Source organism: Marmota marmota, unplaced genomic scaffold, assembly GCF_001458135.2.
Source record: "Marmota marmota marmota unplaced genomic scaffold, marMar, whole genome shotgun sequence".
NCBI classification, from domain to species: Eukaryota; Metazoa; Chordata; class Mammalia; order Rodentia; family Sciuridae; genus Marmota; species Marmota marmota.
The window spans coordinates 45076445-45092090 of NW_026000016.1; the positions used below are offsets into that span (position 1 = coordinate 45076445).

Genomic DNA, 15646 nt, shown 5'->3' on the forward strand with positions numbered 1-15646 from the left:
CACACACAGGGCTCAGAGGGCCTGGTGCTGTCCTTATATGCCATATTCTAGAGAAGTCCTGGGATTTTCCCATGCATGCAAAGGGCGTTGGGCAGAGGTTTGCATCTATTCTCACCTCCAGGTGGTTCTGAGAAAAACTAGAGCAGTCAATTGGGAGTAATTATTCTGATGAATTAAAAAAAAAAAAAAAGATAATTTTTACACTAAAGCCTTAAAGGGTCTGGAAGGCCCCGGACTAACTTGCTTAGATTGGTTGGTCCTGGTTCTCCAGTGGGCACTTTCCAAGCCCACGTGGGCCATGGCATTGGGAAATGGAGGAACGGATTTGGGAAGGTTGGGATACAGACAGGCTTGGCACTGTGGGTGGCAGTTGTCAACTCCCAAGTCACCAAGCTAGGGGACCATGGAGTGGCAAACCTACTACCTTCCTAGGAGAAGAGGAGAGACTAGGAAAACATCCTTCCTCCCACCCCAGCCAAAATCTTCCCCCTTGTACCCTGCAGATGTTTCTTGTTATAAAACAAAGCCTCCAGGAAGGAATTCGTTTTTAAGGTATCATTCATCATTTACACCTGAGAGTGAATGCGTTTATCAAATCTTTCCTGAGAACAGATTTTTTTTTTTTTTTCTGAGAGAGGGCAGGACAAAAAGTTGCACAAAAAGCCACTGAGCTTCTAGCCAGGCAGCATGCCAGGGAAGGGAGGGGAGAACGGGCAGGGGGTGGGGCACATGGACGGTACATGCCATCTCCTTCACAGTCTGGCCTGATCTCAGCAGGATGGGAGAGGCCCAGGGACTACGGTGGGTAGGTCCGGGCCTCAGTGTGGGAGCACCATAGGCACATGGAGGCACTCACTGGGACCATATGAGGCAGGTGACCCTGGAGTTCTTGCAACAGCCCTCTTCTGCCCTTGGAAGTGAGCAGGGGGTAAAGGACATCTCTGGGTAGGACGGTGAGGTTCCACAGCATCAACGTGCATCTGTGTTGTGTCCTAGGCTGCTGCTGGGTCCCAGGATCTGCTGTGCCCACAGCAGAACAAGAAGGTGCTGGGGCAGCTGTGCTGAGAAGGAGCTGTTGCTGATATTTCTGGCCCCCAGGAGTCCTGGCCAGACATGTCCAGAGCAGGAAGGGAGTGGAGGCAGTGAGAGACAGGGACACCGCTGCAGGAGGCAGGGGCCTGCCATGAGCGAGGGCCCCGAGACACAGACTCGCAGGCCTGTCTTGGCAGGGCTTGTCACACCTGGAAGGCAAAGATCAATTAGAACAAGGGAAGGGGATCTCCGGACAGGAAGGTATCCCTTTGCCCTAGCCCCACACCCACCCGAGTCAGAGACCTTACGTTGGCCTGTTGAAGAGGGTGTGGCTTTGCAGAGCTGTTTCAGCAAAGCCAGAGGAGGGCTCTACCAAGATGCTGGTAGTGGGTCAAGCCAGCCCGAGCATGCAGGCCAGGGAACATTCTAGGCAGCTGGACTATGAGATTGCAGGTCAGTGAGCATAGAAACATAAGTGAGAAAGTGGGGCCTCCCACCATGAGCCCATAGCCCTCTGCCCCAGGGCCAGCCCCTCCTCCATTCACCTCAACATCCAGGGAGGAATCAGATTTCTTTCCCCACTGAGTCCTCTTGGTGGCCACCAGCTCCTTCCGTACATTCTGATTGGGGGCATCAGAGTGGAGACCAGGAACTAAGGTGAGGCTTAAGGAGGGGGCTGGGGTCCCCAAGGCCCAATCCCCTGCTTAGGATACCTCATTCCTGAAAGCAAAAAGGACCCCAGGCCACATCCTGTCTCTACTGCCTTCTGACCCGCAGGCCCATTGGCAGCCCTCCCCCACCCGTGCCCCGCCCCATCTCCACTCCTGAAACCACCCCTTGCTCTCAGGCTATCCCTCCTCTGACCCATGTCACTCCACCATGAGACATCAAGGAGGGACAGGATACCTGGGGGTTCTGATCTCCAGACTCCTGAGTCTTGCTGATCCACAAGTTGAGCTTGGATGTCACAACCCCTGGCAATCTCAAGTTGTCCTAAAAAGAAAGGCTCTAGCTTAGAGCTTGGTACCATTGGCAACTTCAGGGCACTTTCAGAGGCCCTGGACTAAGGACATGACTCTACCTCAGTCCCACATCCATCTGTGCTTGCCATGTGTACTGGGGATAGCACCCCCTGTAGGGATTCGTGTGCCCAGTTGAGGTGACTTGGCTTGAGGACATCAATGGTAGGTCAAGGTTCTTCCAACATTGATACATGAAAATACAGTTTTCTGGCACTGCTAAGGCCTACATTTGGGCTTTGGAGACCTCAGGGTGTCTAAGCCTGGAGACTCCCCAACAGGACTTCATCCCTCACCTTCCGGCTGGAGGCTGGTTCTGCGCGACTCTGGCCACTCAGTTCCTTCTCAAAGAGGTGGCGCTTGCTGGCCACACCCACAGGAGCCACAAAGAACTCAGTGCGGGTGGAGCCTTGAGACCTGACCGATGCTGACCTCTGGAAACAGAGACACAAGCCACTGAGCTGTGCCTGTGAGGTGCATGACCACCTGGGCAGGAACCCTTGGCCCTGGGGAAGAGCCCCGCCACACCTGTATGGCTGTGTTGTATCTCTCCAGCTTCTCCCCCAGCTTGACTGAGGTGGCTGGCAGCCTCACGCTGGCACTGCAGGAGGAAGATAGGGTAAGACAAACCAGGTGAGACACCCACCTTGGGGAGGCCCTGGCCCTGGTTCCTGAGGAGCGGCCCCCTCACACCCTGCCATTTTGGCAAAGAGAACAAGGAATAGTCTGTAATGACTTGGTTAAGGGAAGACTCCTGATTCCAGGGAGTTTCCTCCCCTCTTGAAAAAGAGCCCATTCAGTGGCACATCCAAGAACAGAAATATCTCACTCCTTCCCTCTTCCCTTCTCCTCCCTCATCATCTCCTGAACTTCCCCTTCCTGCCTTCCCTAAACCTGTGGCCACCTTCCCCTCTCCCTGCTTGCCCCGCTGAGCTCTCCTCTCCACTGCCACCAGATTGCTCCTACCTTGAACAGATTTTGTCCCTTCCAGCTTCTACCCCCTGGGGCCACAGGACAAGGACCAAATTCCTTGGCACAGCCCTGGAAGTGACCTGCCCCTACCTTTCCTCTCTGTGCCGGCACCTCCCCTCTCCCTGCCACATAGCTGGTGCCAGCCAGCTAGAATCCTGTGTCTACACCATGCCTTTCACCTGCTGTCCCCTCAATTCAACATGCCACACCTCCAGTGTTCCATCTGGGAATCTCCCACTACTTCAAGTCCCACACTGAATGTCCACTGCTCTGTGACACCTTTCTAGGTCCCACAGGCTCTGCTACTGCTGCAGCCACCAAGCTCTGAGCCCGTTACACCTTCCTATCCTGTACCTCCCTGCTGAAGTGACTCTGTATTTGATGGTCTCATGTGAGTTGCCTGAGGGCCGCCACTATCTTTTTTTTTTTTGGGGGGGGGGGGTCGGTTTACTGGGGATTGAACCCAGGGGCATTCAACCACTGAACCATATCCCCAGCCCTTTTTTAAAAAAAAATATTTTATTTAGAAATAGGGTCTTAAATGAGTTGCTTAAGGCCTCACTACATTGCTGAGGCTGGCTTTGAACTCGTGATCCTCCTGCCTCAGCCTCCCAGGCTGCTGGGATTACAGGCATGTGCCACCTCACCCTGATAGCTGCTGTATCTTATTTTTGTTCTCCTCATCCAACCCCCCCACCCCATGGCCTGGCCTAGCAGAGGCGGCCTCAAGAAGATTAGAGGGCAGAAGAATATAGCAGAGTGGGTCAAATTCCCAGCATGGGCAGAACCGCTTTTCAGATCCATTTTCAGATTTTTTCCAAAATACAGTCATCCATGCACAAAGCCTGGGGTCCGCATTAAACACACAGAGTCCCAGGCCTCCACCCCAGGCCTGCCAATATAGAGACTTCCCTTCCTCGCTCTGTTATGAGTCTCCCTCCTGAAAAGCCCACCTCCTCTTCCCACCCCAACCCTGAGACTCGAGCCCCCTTCCTTCAGAGCTCCTCCCCCAGCAGCTCTCCCGGATGCCCCTTCCCTTTCCATCTCACATGGCCTCAGTCCCTCCTGTTAATCCCTCCCTCTGCCAGATCCAGAGCTCTGGCAAGATCTGCACGTTCCCCTTGTACAGCCTGGCACAGGAGGGCAGGGGCTCAGGAAATATTCCACCAGACAGCAGAGAGTTGAAGCCTCCAGGCCTCCCACCTGCGGGTTAAGGCTTTTTCTGAGCTGTCTTTCTTAGGGCTCATCTGAAATGAGAAGAGGAGGCAGTAAGTAGGAGTCCCAGGGAAGTCAGTGCCCCGCCCCCCAAGACAGAGCCCAGCTCTCGGACACTTCTTTCTCCCCGACCCCCTACCACCAAAGAAACACATGACCACACCTTCGTGAAGGCCCTCTTCTAATCTGGGAAGCACCTGCCTCCGCCCACTAGTCTGGGCCCAAAGCCATTCCTCGTCTTCTCGAGCCCTGCTCAAAGGGTTACCTACCACCCCACTGCTGCCCCACTGACCAAGAGCCCTGTGGGCACCCATCAATCTCAGGCCTCCAGCCTCCTCCCCAGGCCCTGGAATGCATTAGGGCACAAAGCACAGTCAACAGTGAATGAGTGGATGACCCAGTGAACACAAGAACTAAGAATAAATACTGGGTCACAGCCAAATGAGACTTCCCACTCCAGGTGATTTGCACTGTTGGGGTGGGAGCAGATCAGAGAGAGTGCTGTGGGAACCCTGCTGCTCTGCCTGGCTCTCCCTCCTGGGTGGGGACCAGGCTTGACACAGGCAGGTGTGGGGCCAGCAGCCGGGCCTGGTCCTGGCATCTGCCATCTTCATGCAGCTCTGGTCTTCCCCCACTAGGTGGGGCTGCTCATGCTTATTTACACCCAGTCATTAACTTTTTCCTTTAATAGGAACTTGTGCATGTTTTTGGCCGGCTGTGGGACTCCAAAGCCCCTCTCCATCCAGTGGGTCTTCATGCTATCAAACCTAAGCCTCCTTTGCTATAATGGGTAGTTTCCTTGGCTTGCCCTCCAGAAGATTAGGGACAAGAATGTCCTGGGCTCTTACCCGAAAGGAGATGGTCCTGGGGCTGGAGCGTTTGAGGGAGCTGCTGTAGGTGATCTGAGTGGGGGAGAATGTGTCGTCTTCTTCTTCCTCCTTGCTGGGGATTTTTACCTGGGTGGAGCACAGAGTGACAAGAAGTTGAGATCTCACCATCCTTGGCAGAGATCTAGGGCCCTCTCGGCCGAGGTAGCCCCTGAACCCAAGCTGCCGTGGGGAGCCCATGTGGCCAGGCTCATCCCAGGAGCTGCAGGAGAAAGGGGGAGGGGGAGACAGTCCTGGGCCTAACCCTCCTGCCTTTGCTGGAGGCAGCCAGGCTCCCCAGCAGGGCTTTCTAGGAGATCTTCTGGAAGGATCTGAGACTTCCTAAGGACCTGCTAGGGTCCTGGAGTCCAGGTCCTAGATGAGGATGTAGTATGGGGTCCCAGATGCTCCCTGCCCCACAGCTAGTGTCCCTTTCAGTGGCTAGGAACAGCAGAGAGACTCAGCCTGAAGGTGGGAGGACCGGAAGCAGCAAGGAAACCAGAGGCCACTGGTAAGACTGGCAGGGAGGCCAGTCAGGGAGGAGGGATGGGAGTACTGCCAACCTGGAGAGAGATGGGCTTGAGGCGGGAAGCCACCTTTGGAGGGTCTGGTGAGGAAGATGGGGTCTCCTCAGGGAGGGCTTTTTCTCTCTGCTCCTTGGTGGTGGCCTGGCTTTTCCCAGAGGCCTGGGGTAGCTCTGAGGCCACTGCCCTCTTTGGGGCCAGCTTCGTCTCTGAGACCGGTGACTTTTCAAAGATGGATGCTTTCTCAGACACCAATCTCCTCTCTGGCGTCTTCTCAGAGACACTTGCTTTTTCTAGAATTGACTTTTTCTCCAAGATGGATCTTTTCTCTGATGCTGCTGTTTTCTCAGACACAGATGTTTTCTCAGGGGCTGGAGACGTATCGGAGACACTTGTGTTTTCTGGAACAGGCTTCTTCTCTGAGCTGCCTCTCTTCCTGGGCACTGCTGTCTTCTCAACTGGAGATGTCTTCTCTGGGGCTGACCCCTTCTGCGAGACACAGGTTACCTTGCCAGGCGCTGCTGTCTTCTCTGACACAGGGGATTTCTCAGTGATTGAGGTCTTCTCTGGAGCCAGGGCCTCCTCTGGAAGCCCCTTCTTCCCTGCTGCTTGCTCCTCCTCTCGGGCCCAGGGTCCCCGCTGCTCCCGGCTCAGTCTTCTGCGGGGTGGGGGTTCTGGTTCCTTCTTGGGCACTAGGGGCTGCTTCACGGCCTGCCCAGGTCCCAGGCTGTCTCTTCCCTCCTCAGCCTCTAGCCTCTCCTGGATGGGGGTCTGTGCAGCCTCCACTGCCTGCCGCCTCTGCCTCCGCTCCTGCCGAGTCCTGAGAATTGTTTGGATTTCCTCAACTTCATCTTTGGAGGATGGGGGTGGTGGCTTGGGCACCTCGGCGTCATCTTGGGGTGGTGGCTTGGGCACCTCGGCTTCCTCCACGCTAGGCAGCCTGAGCCAGAAGATGGAGATGGAGGGCAAAATAGAATCAGAAGACATCAGAGGTGAGACAATCAACAAACACTGACCATGCAACAGTTTTATATGTGCCAGGGTGTGCTGGGAGTTGTGGGGGTCAACAAGAGTAAATGGGGTCCCTGCCCCATAGAGCTTAGATCACGGTCAGAGGTATTCAAAGGTCACACAGCTAACTGGAGAGAAAACTGGAATTAGAACTCAAGGCTTCTAAGTCACCATCCCACACTCCTGTCAGTCATGTGGGTACAGCTGGGATTAGGTGGCAGTCATAGGTTTGGCTTAGCCCAAGACACATATCCTGGTTCCCTCCTCTAAGGGGCAAAGGAACAAGAGCAACCTGAGAAGATTGCCCCAAACCTAGAGCACTTGGTCTCCAGCTAAAGGAGATTCTTTTCCTTCCACCACCCTGCTCTCCATTAATTTCAAGCCAGTCAACTCACTGATTCTCAGTTTTCAAATCTGCAAACTGAGCTTGCAGGAGGCATGATGAGCCTCCTACCCCGAGAGCACAGTCCTGGTGCTGAGGTGGCATTCAGTAAGTTCTGGGCCCTTCTCTCCCCCCCCCACTCCTCCCCTCAGAAGTGACTTGTGGGGGGTCAAGGCTAGAGGGAGGCAGCCTGCTGAATGGACAGAGTCAAGCCATGGAACTTTACAAATCCAAATGGAAATTCTGGCTGTATTACTCTTTAGGTATATGATCTTAACATGGCACCTAAATGCCCTCCCACTAGTTTCTTCCTGTAAAACTGGGTAATAATCCCTGTCTCTCAGGGATAGTATAGGATTTAATGAGCTATGTCCATAAGATGCCCAGCCACTTATGGGCCTAAGGATGGTCCCAACAAACAGCGGCACTGGTAGTTCTAATGCAGATGGAATCCAGCAGAGCTGAGGAGGGGCCTGGAGAGTGTGAGAGGAACTTGAAATTTGTCTTTGTACCCTTCAGCCTCATTCTCTGGGTCTCAAGCCTGGGGCAGGCCAAACGCAATGCACAGAATATGCCTGGGGCAGCTAAGTCCATCCCTGTCACCCAGAATGAGGAAATGAGGCCCAGCCCCCACCCGAGTACCTCTCAATGGCTGGATGGTCCCCATTCTGGGTGAGTTTGGGAGCCTCGTCATCTGTGGTGGAACTCATGTTGCGATGCCGGCGCCTGCGTTCACGTTCCTGCTCCTCCTCATCTTCTAGAGTCCGCTGCCGGGCCAGGCTGGGGGAAGGAAGTGGGGATCAGCACAGCCCTGGGGACACCCCAGCACCCTTCCCAAGACAGACTCCCAAGGGCTGAGAGAAGAGAGAACACCCTCTAGGCCTACAAGCGTGGCAGTGTGGACAGTCTGAACAGAGCCACGCTGGACTTCAGAAACCCAGGATGGATGACAATATGTAAAATCTCTCATTCAGATTTGTGTAGGGGCCAGGCACAGTGGCTCACACCTGTAATACCAGCAACCTGGGAAGCTAAGGCAGGAGGGTCACAAGATTTGTGTAGCCGAGCATGGTAGCACACGCCTAAAGTCACAGGCACTTGAAAAGCTGAGGCAGGAGGATCATGGGAGCCCAAGAGTTCTAGGCCAGCCTGGGTAACACAGCAAGACTGCTAGATTTGCTAAATTGACCTCAAATTTGCAATCCTCCTGCCTCAGCCTCCCAAGCAGCTGAAATTACAGGTTTGTCCCACTGTGTCTGGCTCCGGGATTATAGGATGTTTGGCGGCAGCAGCAACAATTCCCAGTTGTGACAACCAAGTTTCCCAACATTACCAAATACTATTAATATACCAATATTACCAAATAACCTGTAGGGGTCAAAATCACCCCATGAGGATCACTGTGCTGAAATTTTCTCAGGACCCCAGAATGGAAATGTGGGGCCTCCCTCTCTGGGGTGACTAGGAATGTGGAAAGGTGAATATAGTTCTGCCCAAAGAAAGCAAATGAACCTGACAAGTCCCTTTCTCTTTTCAGTCTGAGAATTCTTAGATAATATCCCTTAATGGACAGTAAACAGGGGAACTTCCTCAGAGTTATCCAATTCCCCATAAAATTTCTTAGCCTTTAACAATGTGGGGCAGGGATAGACTCACACATAAGACCACTTACACCTGATTCTAATATGCCTTCATTTCCCAGGAGAACTTTGAACTTCTCCCATCTTTTAGAACTTCCCTTTGCCTGAAGAAGTAAGGGACCTTGTACACCCTAATGTGTTTCCTGCACCAAGTCACCCTTCACTCATGGGACAAACAGGCACTCTCACAACCAGACCCCACTAATCCATCCAGCCGCTCTTCATTCACACACCTCTCCAGCTACCTGCCAATCCAAATGCATCTCTAACTAGTCACTTACTGGTTTCCCTGCCCATTTCTGTCATCTTATCCACTGGCCTACCACCCACCTACCCACCTCTCCTCCAGTCCATCTTTCCTTCCATCCACCTGTCCTTCTAATCCAACCAAATACATACTTGCTAAGCAACTGCAAGAGGCCAGCACTATGTCAGGAACCATGGCTATCACAGAACAACATGGCAGGACCTCCACCCTGGAGAAACCTATAAACCAGTGATCTAGAAGCATATCCACCAAGAATTCTTCCAACCAAAGTACAGAAATGGTTCCGCAGAGTAAATGACAACCGCAGATCAATATTATCAGAAAAGGTTCACAGAAGGGATGGAACCTACACAGGATCTCAATGGGCAATTTCCATAGGGCTGATGGACTGAGGGGAAATGGCAATCCAGACAGAAACAGGGCATCAAGCAAGCTGAGAAATTTGAAGGAATGGGGTCTGTTGGGACAGTATACTGTGTTTCACCCAGAAAGGCAAGAGGATTTAAATAGGGGAGCACGGGGCTGTCAAGATTAGATGGGCAGAGCATTCTGTGGCACTTCCTTGTGAACCCCTAGTGCTCTTTGGAGCTCAGGCCAGAAGTTTCTAGAGCTTTCCCTGAGCTACAGCAATGAATAGAAAGCCTCCTCTTGCTGTTTCCAGGTGCCAAACTCTCAGGTCTCTTTAGCTCTCCTGGCCACTCTACCCCTGAAGTGTATCATCATGAAATCAAGCCTTGACTCAGGGGACTGGCTTCTGAAGGAAAAAAACAAAAATCACATGAACCCACAAATTTCATACACTGAATTGCATCTAAGACGCACCTGCAGGGCTCCTGAAGAAGAGATTCCTCGGGAGTCTTTACAAGGGAGCATCAGGGCCTGGTATCTAGACCTCCTGCCCTGGGACAAGTAGATTCCTTTCCTTTTCCTCTTAAAATGATAAGGATGAGCCACATACCAGCTCTAATTTTCTTCTAGGTCCAGCCTCGAATTTATAGAGCCCACATTTGCTAAACAAATATTTTTTGAGCACCCACGTCCCAGGCATGATTCCAGGGATGGGATAGAGTGGGGAATGAGACCGGCAGTCTCCTTCCCTTCACAGAGCATCGGGAGGAAGAAACAGACTGCCAACAAGGAAACAGGCCTCTGAACAAAGTGATGTGGGCCAGGTGTCATGAGGACGATGGGACGAGGTAAGTGACAGGAGAGAAGGTGCTTGGGTGGAAGGCCTCTCTGAGGGACCTGGTTCCCGAGCAGCCAGGGAGCCCATCTGGTGGCAATGTCCCAGAAAGGGAGCACAGCACACAGAGAGTCCTAGTATGATCAGAGAGGGGTTCAGGGGACAAGGGCAAGCCAGGGCCATACAGGAGCCCACAGTGAAACTGGAACTGGACAGCAAGCAAGGGCAGAGCACAGGGCCATGGAGACCCTCTAGTATCCAGGATGGTGACAGGCACCCAACAGGTGCCAACAAATGTGAGAGAACAAGTGTAAACATCAGCTCCCCCAGGAATTGCCAAATCTCTGCCACCATCTGCAAGAGCACAAATGTGGGGAGCAAATCCTGAGCCCCTTAAAGGCAATCTGTCCATCTCTCTGGGCAGGGAGGGGAATGTCTACCAGCAAATCACCCCACAGGAAAGGAGCTGCCTTAGGAGAGAAGCTTCCAGTTTCTCCCAATTCTGCTACCAGGGTAGCTCTTTGGAGGAAGTATCTCAGTGCGCCCCTCATCAGTCTCCCCTCTACTCCATTTCAGTGCACATGCAGAGGAGCTCCCCCATCAAAGTTTCCAATATGGAAACAGGAACCCAATAGATGCCAACAAATATAAAGGAACAAGTGTAAACATCCATTTTCAGGACTCTGTCCTTAATCACGACCTTAAACAAGATTCCCCTGGGCCTTCACATGAGCCCTGTGGGTGCTACATATTTGTGGGTTGATACTTCATTCATTCACTTTCTTATGAGCTGGCTTCTGCTGGCTTTCATCTGAAGTCACGTCTCCACCTCTTCTTCTCTGGATGCACCCCTGCCCATCCAAGTTTGGAAACAGCTCTTGCCCTCCAAAGAGGGATCCACATACTGAGGAAAGTGACCCATAAAGTCAGAAGTTCCTCACTCCTGACCACACCCAGAGCAGGACTGGGCTAGAGCCTCTGGGATTCTTTGGTCCTGAGCAACCCAGTTCCCACACACGGTTCTCAGCCCTCAGGGAAGCGGTGTATTTGTTTATCCTTCTACGGGGCCCTATATGGTATGTGATCAGTCTGAGCCTGGTCTCTTCAGAAGTGACTCACTCCCTAGGCTGGTCCAGGCCTGGGCTATAGGGGATGGGGGCCAGTTGTCCTTGAGTGTTTCCAAGCTGTAAACCAAGACCCTGCAACTCACCCACAGTGACATGGCCACCCGGGCTGCTCAGGAATCTTGGGGCTTCCTTAACCCCATTACCTAGCAAAATAAGAGTCCCTTCAGCACCACCCCACCCTGAGGGAGGAATGTTATCACCAATAAGCAAAGATTATTGGCCTCTAAAGATGAGGAAATGAACAGAAATTGAAAGGACACAAGGCAAAGGTCAGTCCCCAGGTGGTATAGCTGCTAAGAGCCCAACAATAGAGTTGAGGGCCTAGAACAGTGCTTCATGTTTGTTGAATGTAGTGACAAATAAATTCATAAATAAAAGAATAAAGGAAGAAGTGATAGCACTAATAACAAGTGCTTCCCAAAACGCCAGGGACTAACTATTTTAGGATTACTTCAGTGCACAAATACTACAAATACCAGTGATGTTATCCTTTACATCCCTGTAAGGTGAAGGTCATCACTCCCATTTTGCATAGGAGGAAATGGAGGCATTTTCTGAAGAAAATGCAACTAAAGAAAAGAAGGAACTAAGACTCCACCTAAGTCAGCCACCCAAGACCTCATGTGGTTTACCATGATACCAACTAGCAGAGAAGGTTGTCCTGGGAGGATTTGCAGGGGGGGAGGCGGGGGGAGAGAACTACTTAGCAGCCCACCCACAGCAGAACATTAAGGGAAAGGAGCAAGAGAGCCCTGGAGGTTCAGGATTCTCCGTCCCAGGACAGGGTGCAACCTGGGAGGGCAGAGGTTGGGGAAAACCCAGTGAGTGACCTTTAAGCCCCAGAACCAGGCCCTGGGTGGAATCTGCAGGCTCCAAGAGCAGGGTAGTGCCAGTCACTCTCACCAGCTAGTGCCACAGCCCTGGACACCTGGCCCACCACTCCCTTCCTCTCCACAAACCTTTCCTCCACCTCCCAACCTTCATTTGGGATCAGACACCCTTCTATTTGCCTCATAGGGGCCACTAATACTTCCCCACCCCAATTTCACCAACTCCATCCTTTGGGTATGGGACTTCTCATTCTCTTTTATATAATTCTAAAGTCCTTCCTCCCTGATAAGCTCACATAGACCACTCTCCTATCTAATTTCCATCTGTTCTGCATCAAGGGCACCAGTGGTTGTTAAGTGTTAAGTATAGCAGCAGAACCCATTTTCCCAAATTGAATCCCATGCAGAAGCCCATTCTTTAGGCAGGGCTTTAACTTTATTCTAAGGAGCCCTGGGGGCTCTCTAGCTAGAATAAAGTTCTAGTAACTTTATTCTAGTTAAAGTAGGGAGAGGATGTGAAGGCTGCCCCAGAAGCATTTTGTTGACCCTGGGGCTCAAGAAGCAGGGGCTGGGCTGGGGATATAGCTCAGTTGGTAGAGTGCCTGCCTCACATGCACAAGGCCCTGGGTTCAAGTCCTAGCACCACAAAAAAATAAATAAATAAAAAATAAAAGCAGGAGCTGGGGAAGGGAAAAACAGAGGAAGAAACCCAGGCCTGGCCATGACCTTGGACCAATCTTTACCCCAGAGTAGGCAGGCATCAAACTCCCCTTCCACATACTGAGGGGTCACCGTGAGTGGTCCAAGGTCCCTTTTGGCCCAGATGATCTAGGGAGAGGTGCCAGGAGGATTCAGGAAAGCACTTGGAGGTGGGAGGGCTGCTTAAGGCCCCGGCAAGGAAATGATTAACCTGTGGCTGCTTAGTCCCAGGCACTCCCAAATCCACTCCTCACCCCCTGCAGACAGGCCTGGCCTAGCCCCACGGTCACCAGGTCAGCTCAGGGAGGAAAGGACAAGGCGGCTGACCAGGGCAACTAGCCAGACAGCTCACAATCCCAGGGCTGGAGCGCCTGAATTTCTATGTACTGCCTAGGACAGGCCGCAGGCTGGCCCTCAGCTCCTCACCCTTACTAGGGTCCCTTACTAGGACCATACTCGCCACACCCTGCCTAACCTGGGAGGCTCGGTTGACAGTGACTCACAGCCCTTTCCTGCTGGCCCGCTGAGGCTTGTTGTTCAGTCGGGGAGCAGAGCGAGAGCGAGCCTCTGCTCCAGGTGCCTCATCAGGGTGACTGTTGGCAGCAGCTACATCTACCCACAGGGCTCTGTGAGGGCTGGAGCCAGGCCGGGAGGGTAGGCCAGGGGCTTCCACGGGAGGACTGCTTCCCCAGACCTTCCGTGGACATCCACTTGGCCTAGACATCCCCTGGGAACTTGGCCCCACCCCTGCCCACCGTAGTCCATGTCCATCTGAGCAGTGGAAAAGCTAAGACCAGACCTTACTCCCGCTTTAAAAGTTCTGATGCCCCAGCTACGCCACCCCCACATACAGACACGTCCACCCCGCTCATAACCAGCTATGCTCTCAGACATGGAATCCATACAGCCCACCAGAGGATGAGCTTCTGAGGACATAGTGTCTGCAGTGTATTTTTAACCCAATACAGAGTATTGAGGTCTGCAATGAACATTTAGACTGAACATACTTGGATCTGCAAACTCTGAACTCAGTAATACAAAAACCCACTGCCCACACACACATCTCATCACTACACAGGCCATAAACATACTCGCCCACACATATGGCCACACACACACTTCTAAGCATGCATTCATAGGTACAGATAATGCCACACCTAGAAGCCAAGACACTCCCACATCAACCCCGTGAACACTGACCCACATGCAGAGTCCAAGGCCTTGACCCCCAGCCCCACCCTCAGCAAACCTTCCCTGGGGTGTGTCCAACCTCTTTAGCAGCCTGGGTTCTTTTCCAGAGCACTGGGTCCCCTCCATTCTTGGGGCTTACCTTTTCCCCTCTTTAGACCCCATGGGCTTCTCTGCACTGGGGTTACTGGGCAACTGTCCCCAGAGCAGTGTGGGGTTCGGAGAGTCTGGGGAACACTCCCTGCCCCACTCCCTCCAGCCCAGGAGAATGAGCTGCTATGGGGAAGCTCAGTCTGAAATGCTGGAAAAGCTCTGAAGCCCTTCAGGGAGGGTGAGAGGGCAAGAAGGAGATCCTAAAGTGCTGGAAAATTCCTGCAAGATGCCTTGATAAGGAAGGCCTGTGGTACCCAAACTGCTGGAGGGTGCTTGGCTGCACCTGCAGAGATGGCCCTAAACTCATGATAGGTCTGAAGATCTAAAGACTCACCTGTGAGGACCCGAGAGGCCAATTTCTACCTGCTAAAAATCAAACCAAGGGAACAAGGTTCCAGCTATTGGAACATGTGCTATTGCATGAACCTCAGTTTTGTTAAGAACAAAGAATGAGTGTATGTTTGGGGAGACAGGGTGCCCAGTGTAAAGATGAGGAGATAAAGATGCTCATTCCAGCACTTCTGGAGAGGGGAGGAAGGCAGCTCCAAGAGAAATCACTAACCACAATGAGGGGGCTGCCTCCTGGATACCTGCCTTTCCTAGGCTTCTCAATCCTGACAGGAAGTTCAGCAGGGTGGGGTAAGATACTCAATCCCCAGACTCTTTGGGAAATGAGCTCTCAAATAAAGATGGGTCAGCAACCATCTTGAAGTCCCCAGCCAAGCTGCCACTCCAATGCCATACTCACAATCTGAGCCCCCCTTGATGGAGAAGGGGGGTGGTCTGTCTCTTTCTTGTCCTATTCATAGTTCCCCATTCTGCTAAAGTAAGGTCACTCCTATTCCCTCTCCCAAGAGGGGCTGACAGACACTAGGCAGGAGCCTGACATTACAGCTCTGCACGGGAGCCAGGCGCAGTGAGGGAGTCTGACTCCTTCCCAAACCCCCAAATGTTCTTTTTACCCCATGCAGGGGGAAGGTCACACCCTGGAGCTGTCCAGGCTGAGGATCAACCTTCCTTCGCCAAGTACTCCGTTTGGGGTCCCAGCCTCAAAGGGAGGACAGGAAGATGGAGAGGAGCGAGAATACCACCCTGTCCGTGAAGGATAGTGAGTTTGGCCCCAATTCTGTCCCTCCCGAGGAGCTGCAAGACCGGGGACCAGACTCAGTGCCAGGATCCCAGGGCAGGGAGAATACCGATGACCAGGGGCAGGAGATCCGAAGGTCTGAGGCTGGCCACAGCCTGGCATGGCCTGGCTCCCCTCCTGCCTGCAGCAGTGCTCACCTGGACAGCGCGGACCAGTCCTTTCTGGTGACAGACATGCTGCTGGAGCCGCGCGGCCGCCGCGTGCGTGGTGCTGAGTGCTGTGTGCTGGGTGCTGGGTGCTGGGCGCCGGTCGCCGCGTCTCACCTGCGCGCCCCTCCCCCGGCCCAGGTAGGATCACATGGCCGCTTATCTCACCCGCGCTCGCGCCCCGCGCCGCTGCGCTCCAATTTGCCGACCCGGGAGCGGCCTCTGGGGTGTGGGCGGCCCAGAC

The 15646-nt window shown here is 53.1% G+C and overlaps 1 protein-coding gene across 8 annotated transcripts in view; it reads right to left on the reverse strand.

Annotated features, from left to right (window-relative positions):
* The window catches only part of Tnnt2 (troponin T2, cardiac type), a 35113-nt gene extending 19473 nt beyond the window's left edge, over positions 1-15640 (reverse strand). The window contains exons 1-10 of one of the 8 annotated variants that reach the window (XM_015483818.2): positions 15394-15640; positions 7664-7801; positions 5668-6568; positions 5087-5194; positions 4227-4270; positions 2580-2652; positions 2348-2485; positions 1939-2025; positions 1578-1652; positions 566-1241 (exon numbers count right to left, since the gene is read on the reverse strand). In XM_015483818.2, the coding sequence (XP_015339304.1) occupies positions 1236-1241; positions 1578-1652; positions 1939-2025; positions 2348-2485; positions 2580-2652; positions 4227-4270; positions 5087-5194; positions 5668-6568; positions 7664-7801; positions 15394-15431 (1608 nt within the window). In that variant the 5' untranslated portion in view covers positions 15432-15640 and the 3' untranslated portion in view covers positions 566-1235. Of the gene's footprint in view, positions 1-565; positions 1242-1577; positions 1653-1938; positions 2026-2347; positions 2486-2579; positions 2653-4226; positions 4271-5086; positions 5195-5667; positions 6569-7663; positions 7802-14098; positions 14207-15393 lie in introns of those variants that run through there. The other 7 variants (XM_048809627.1, XM_048809656.1, XM_048809629.1 and 4 more) reach the window with 7 other exon arrangements.
* Between the last annotated feature and the right edge of the window lie 6 nt (positions 15641-15646).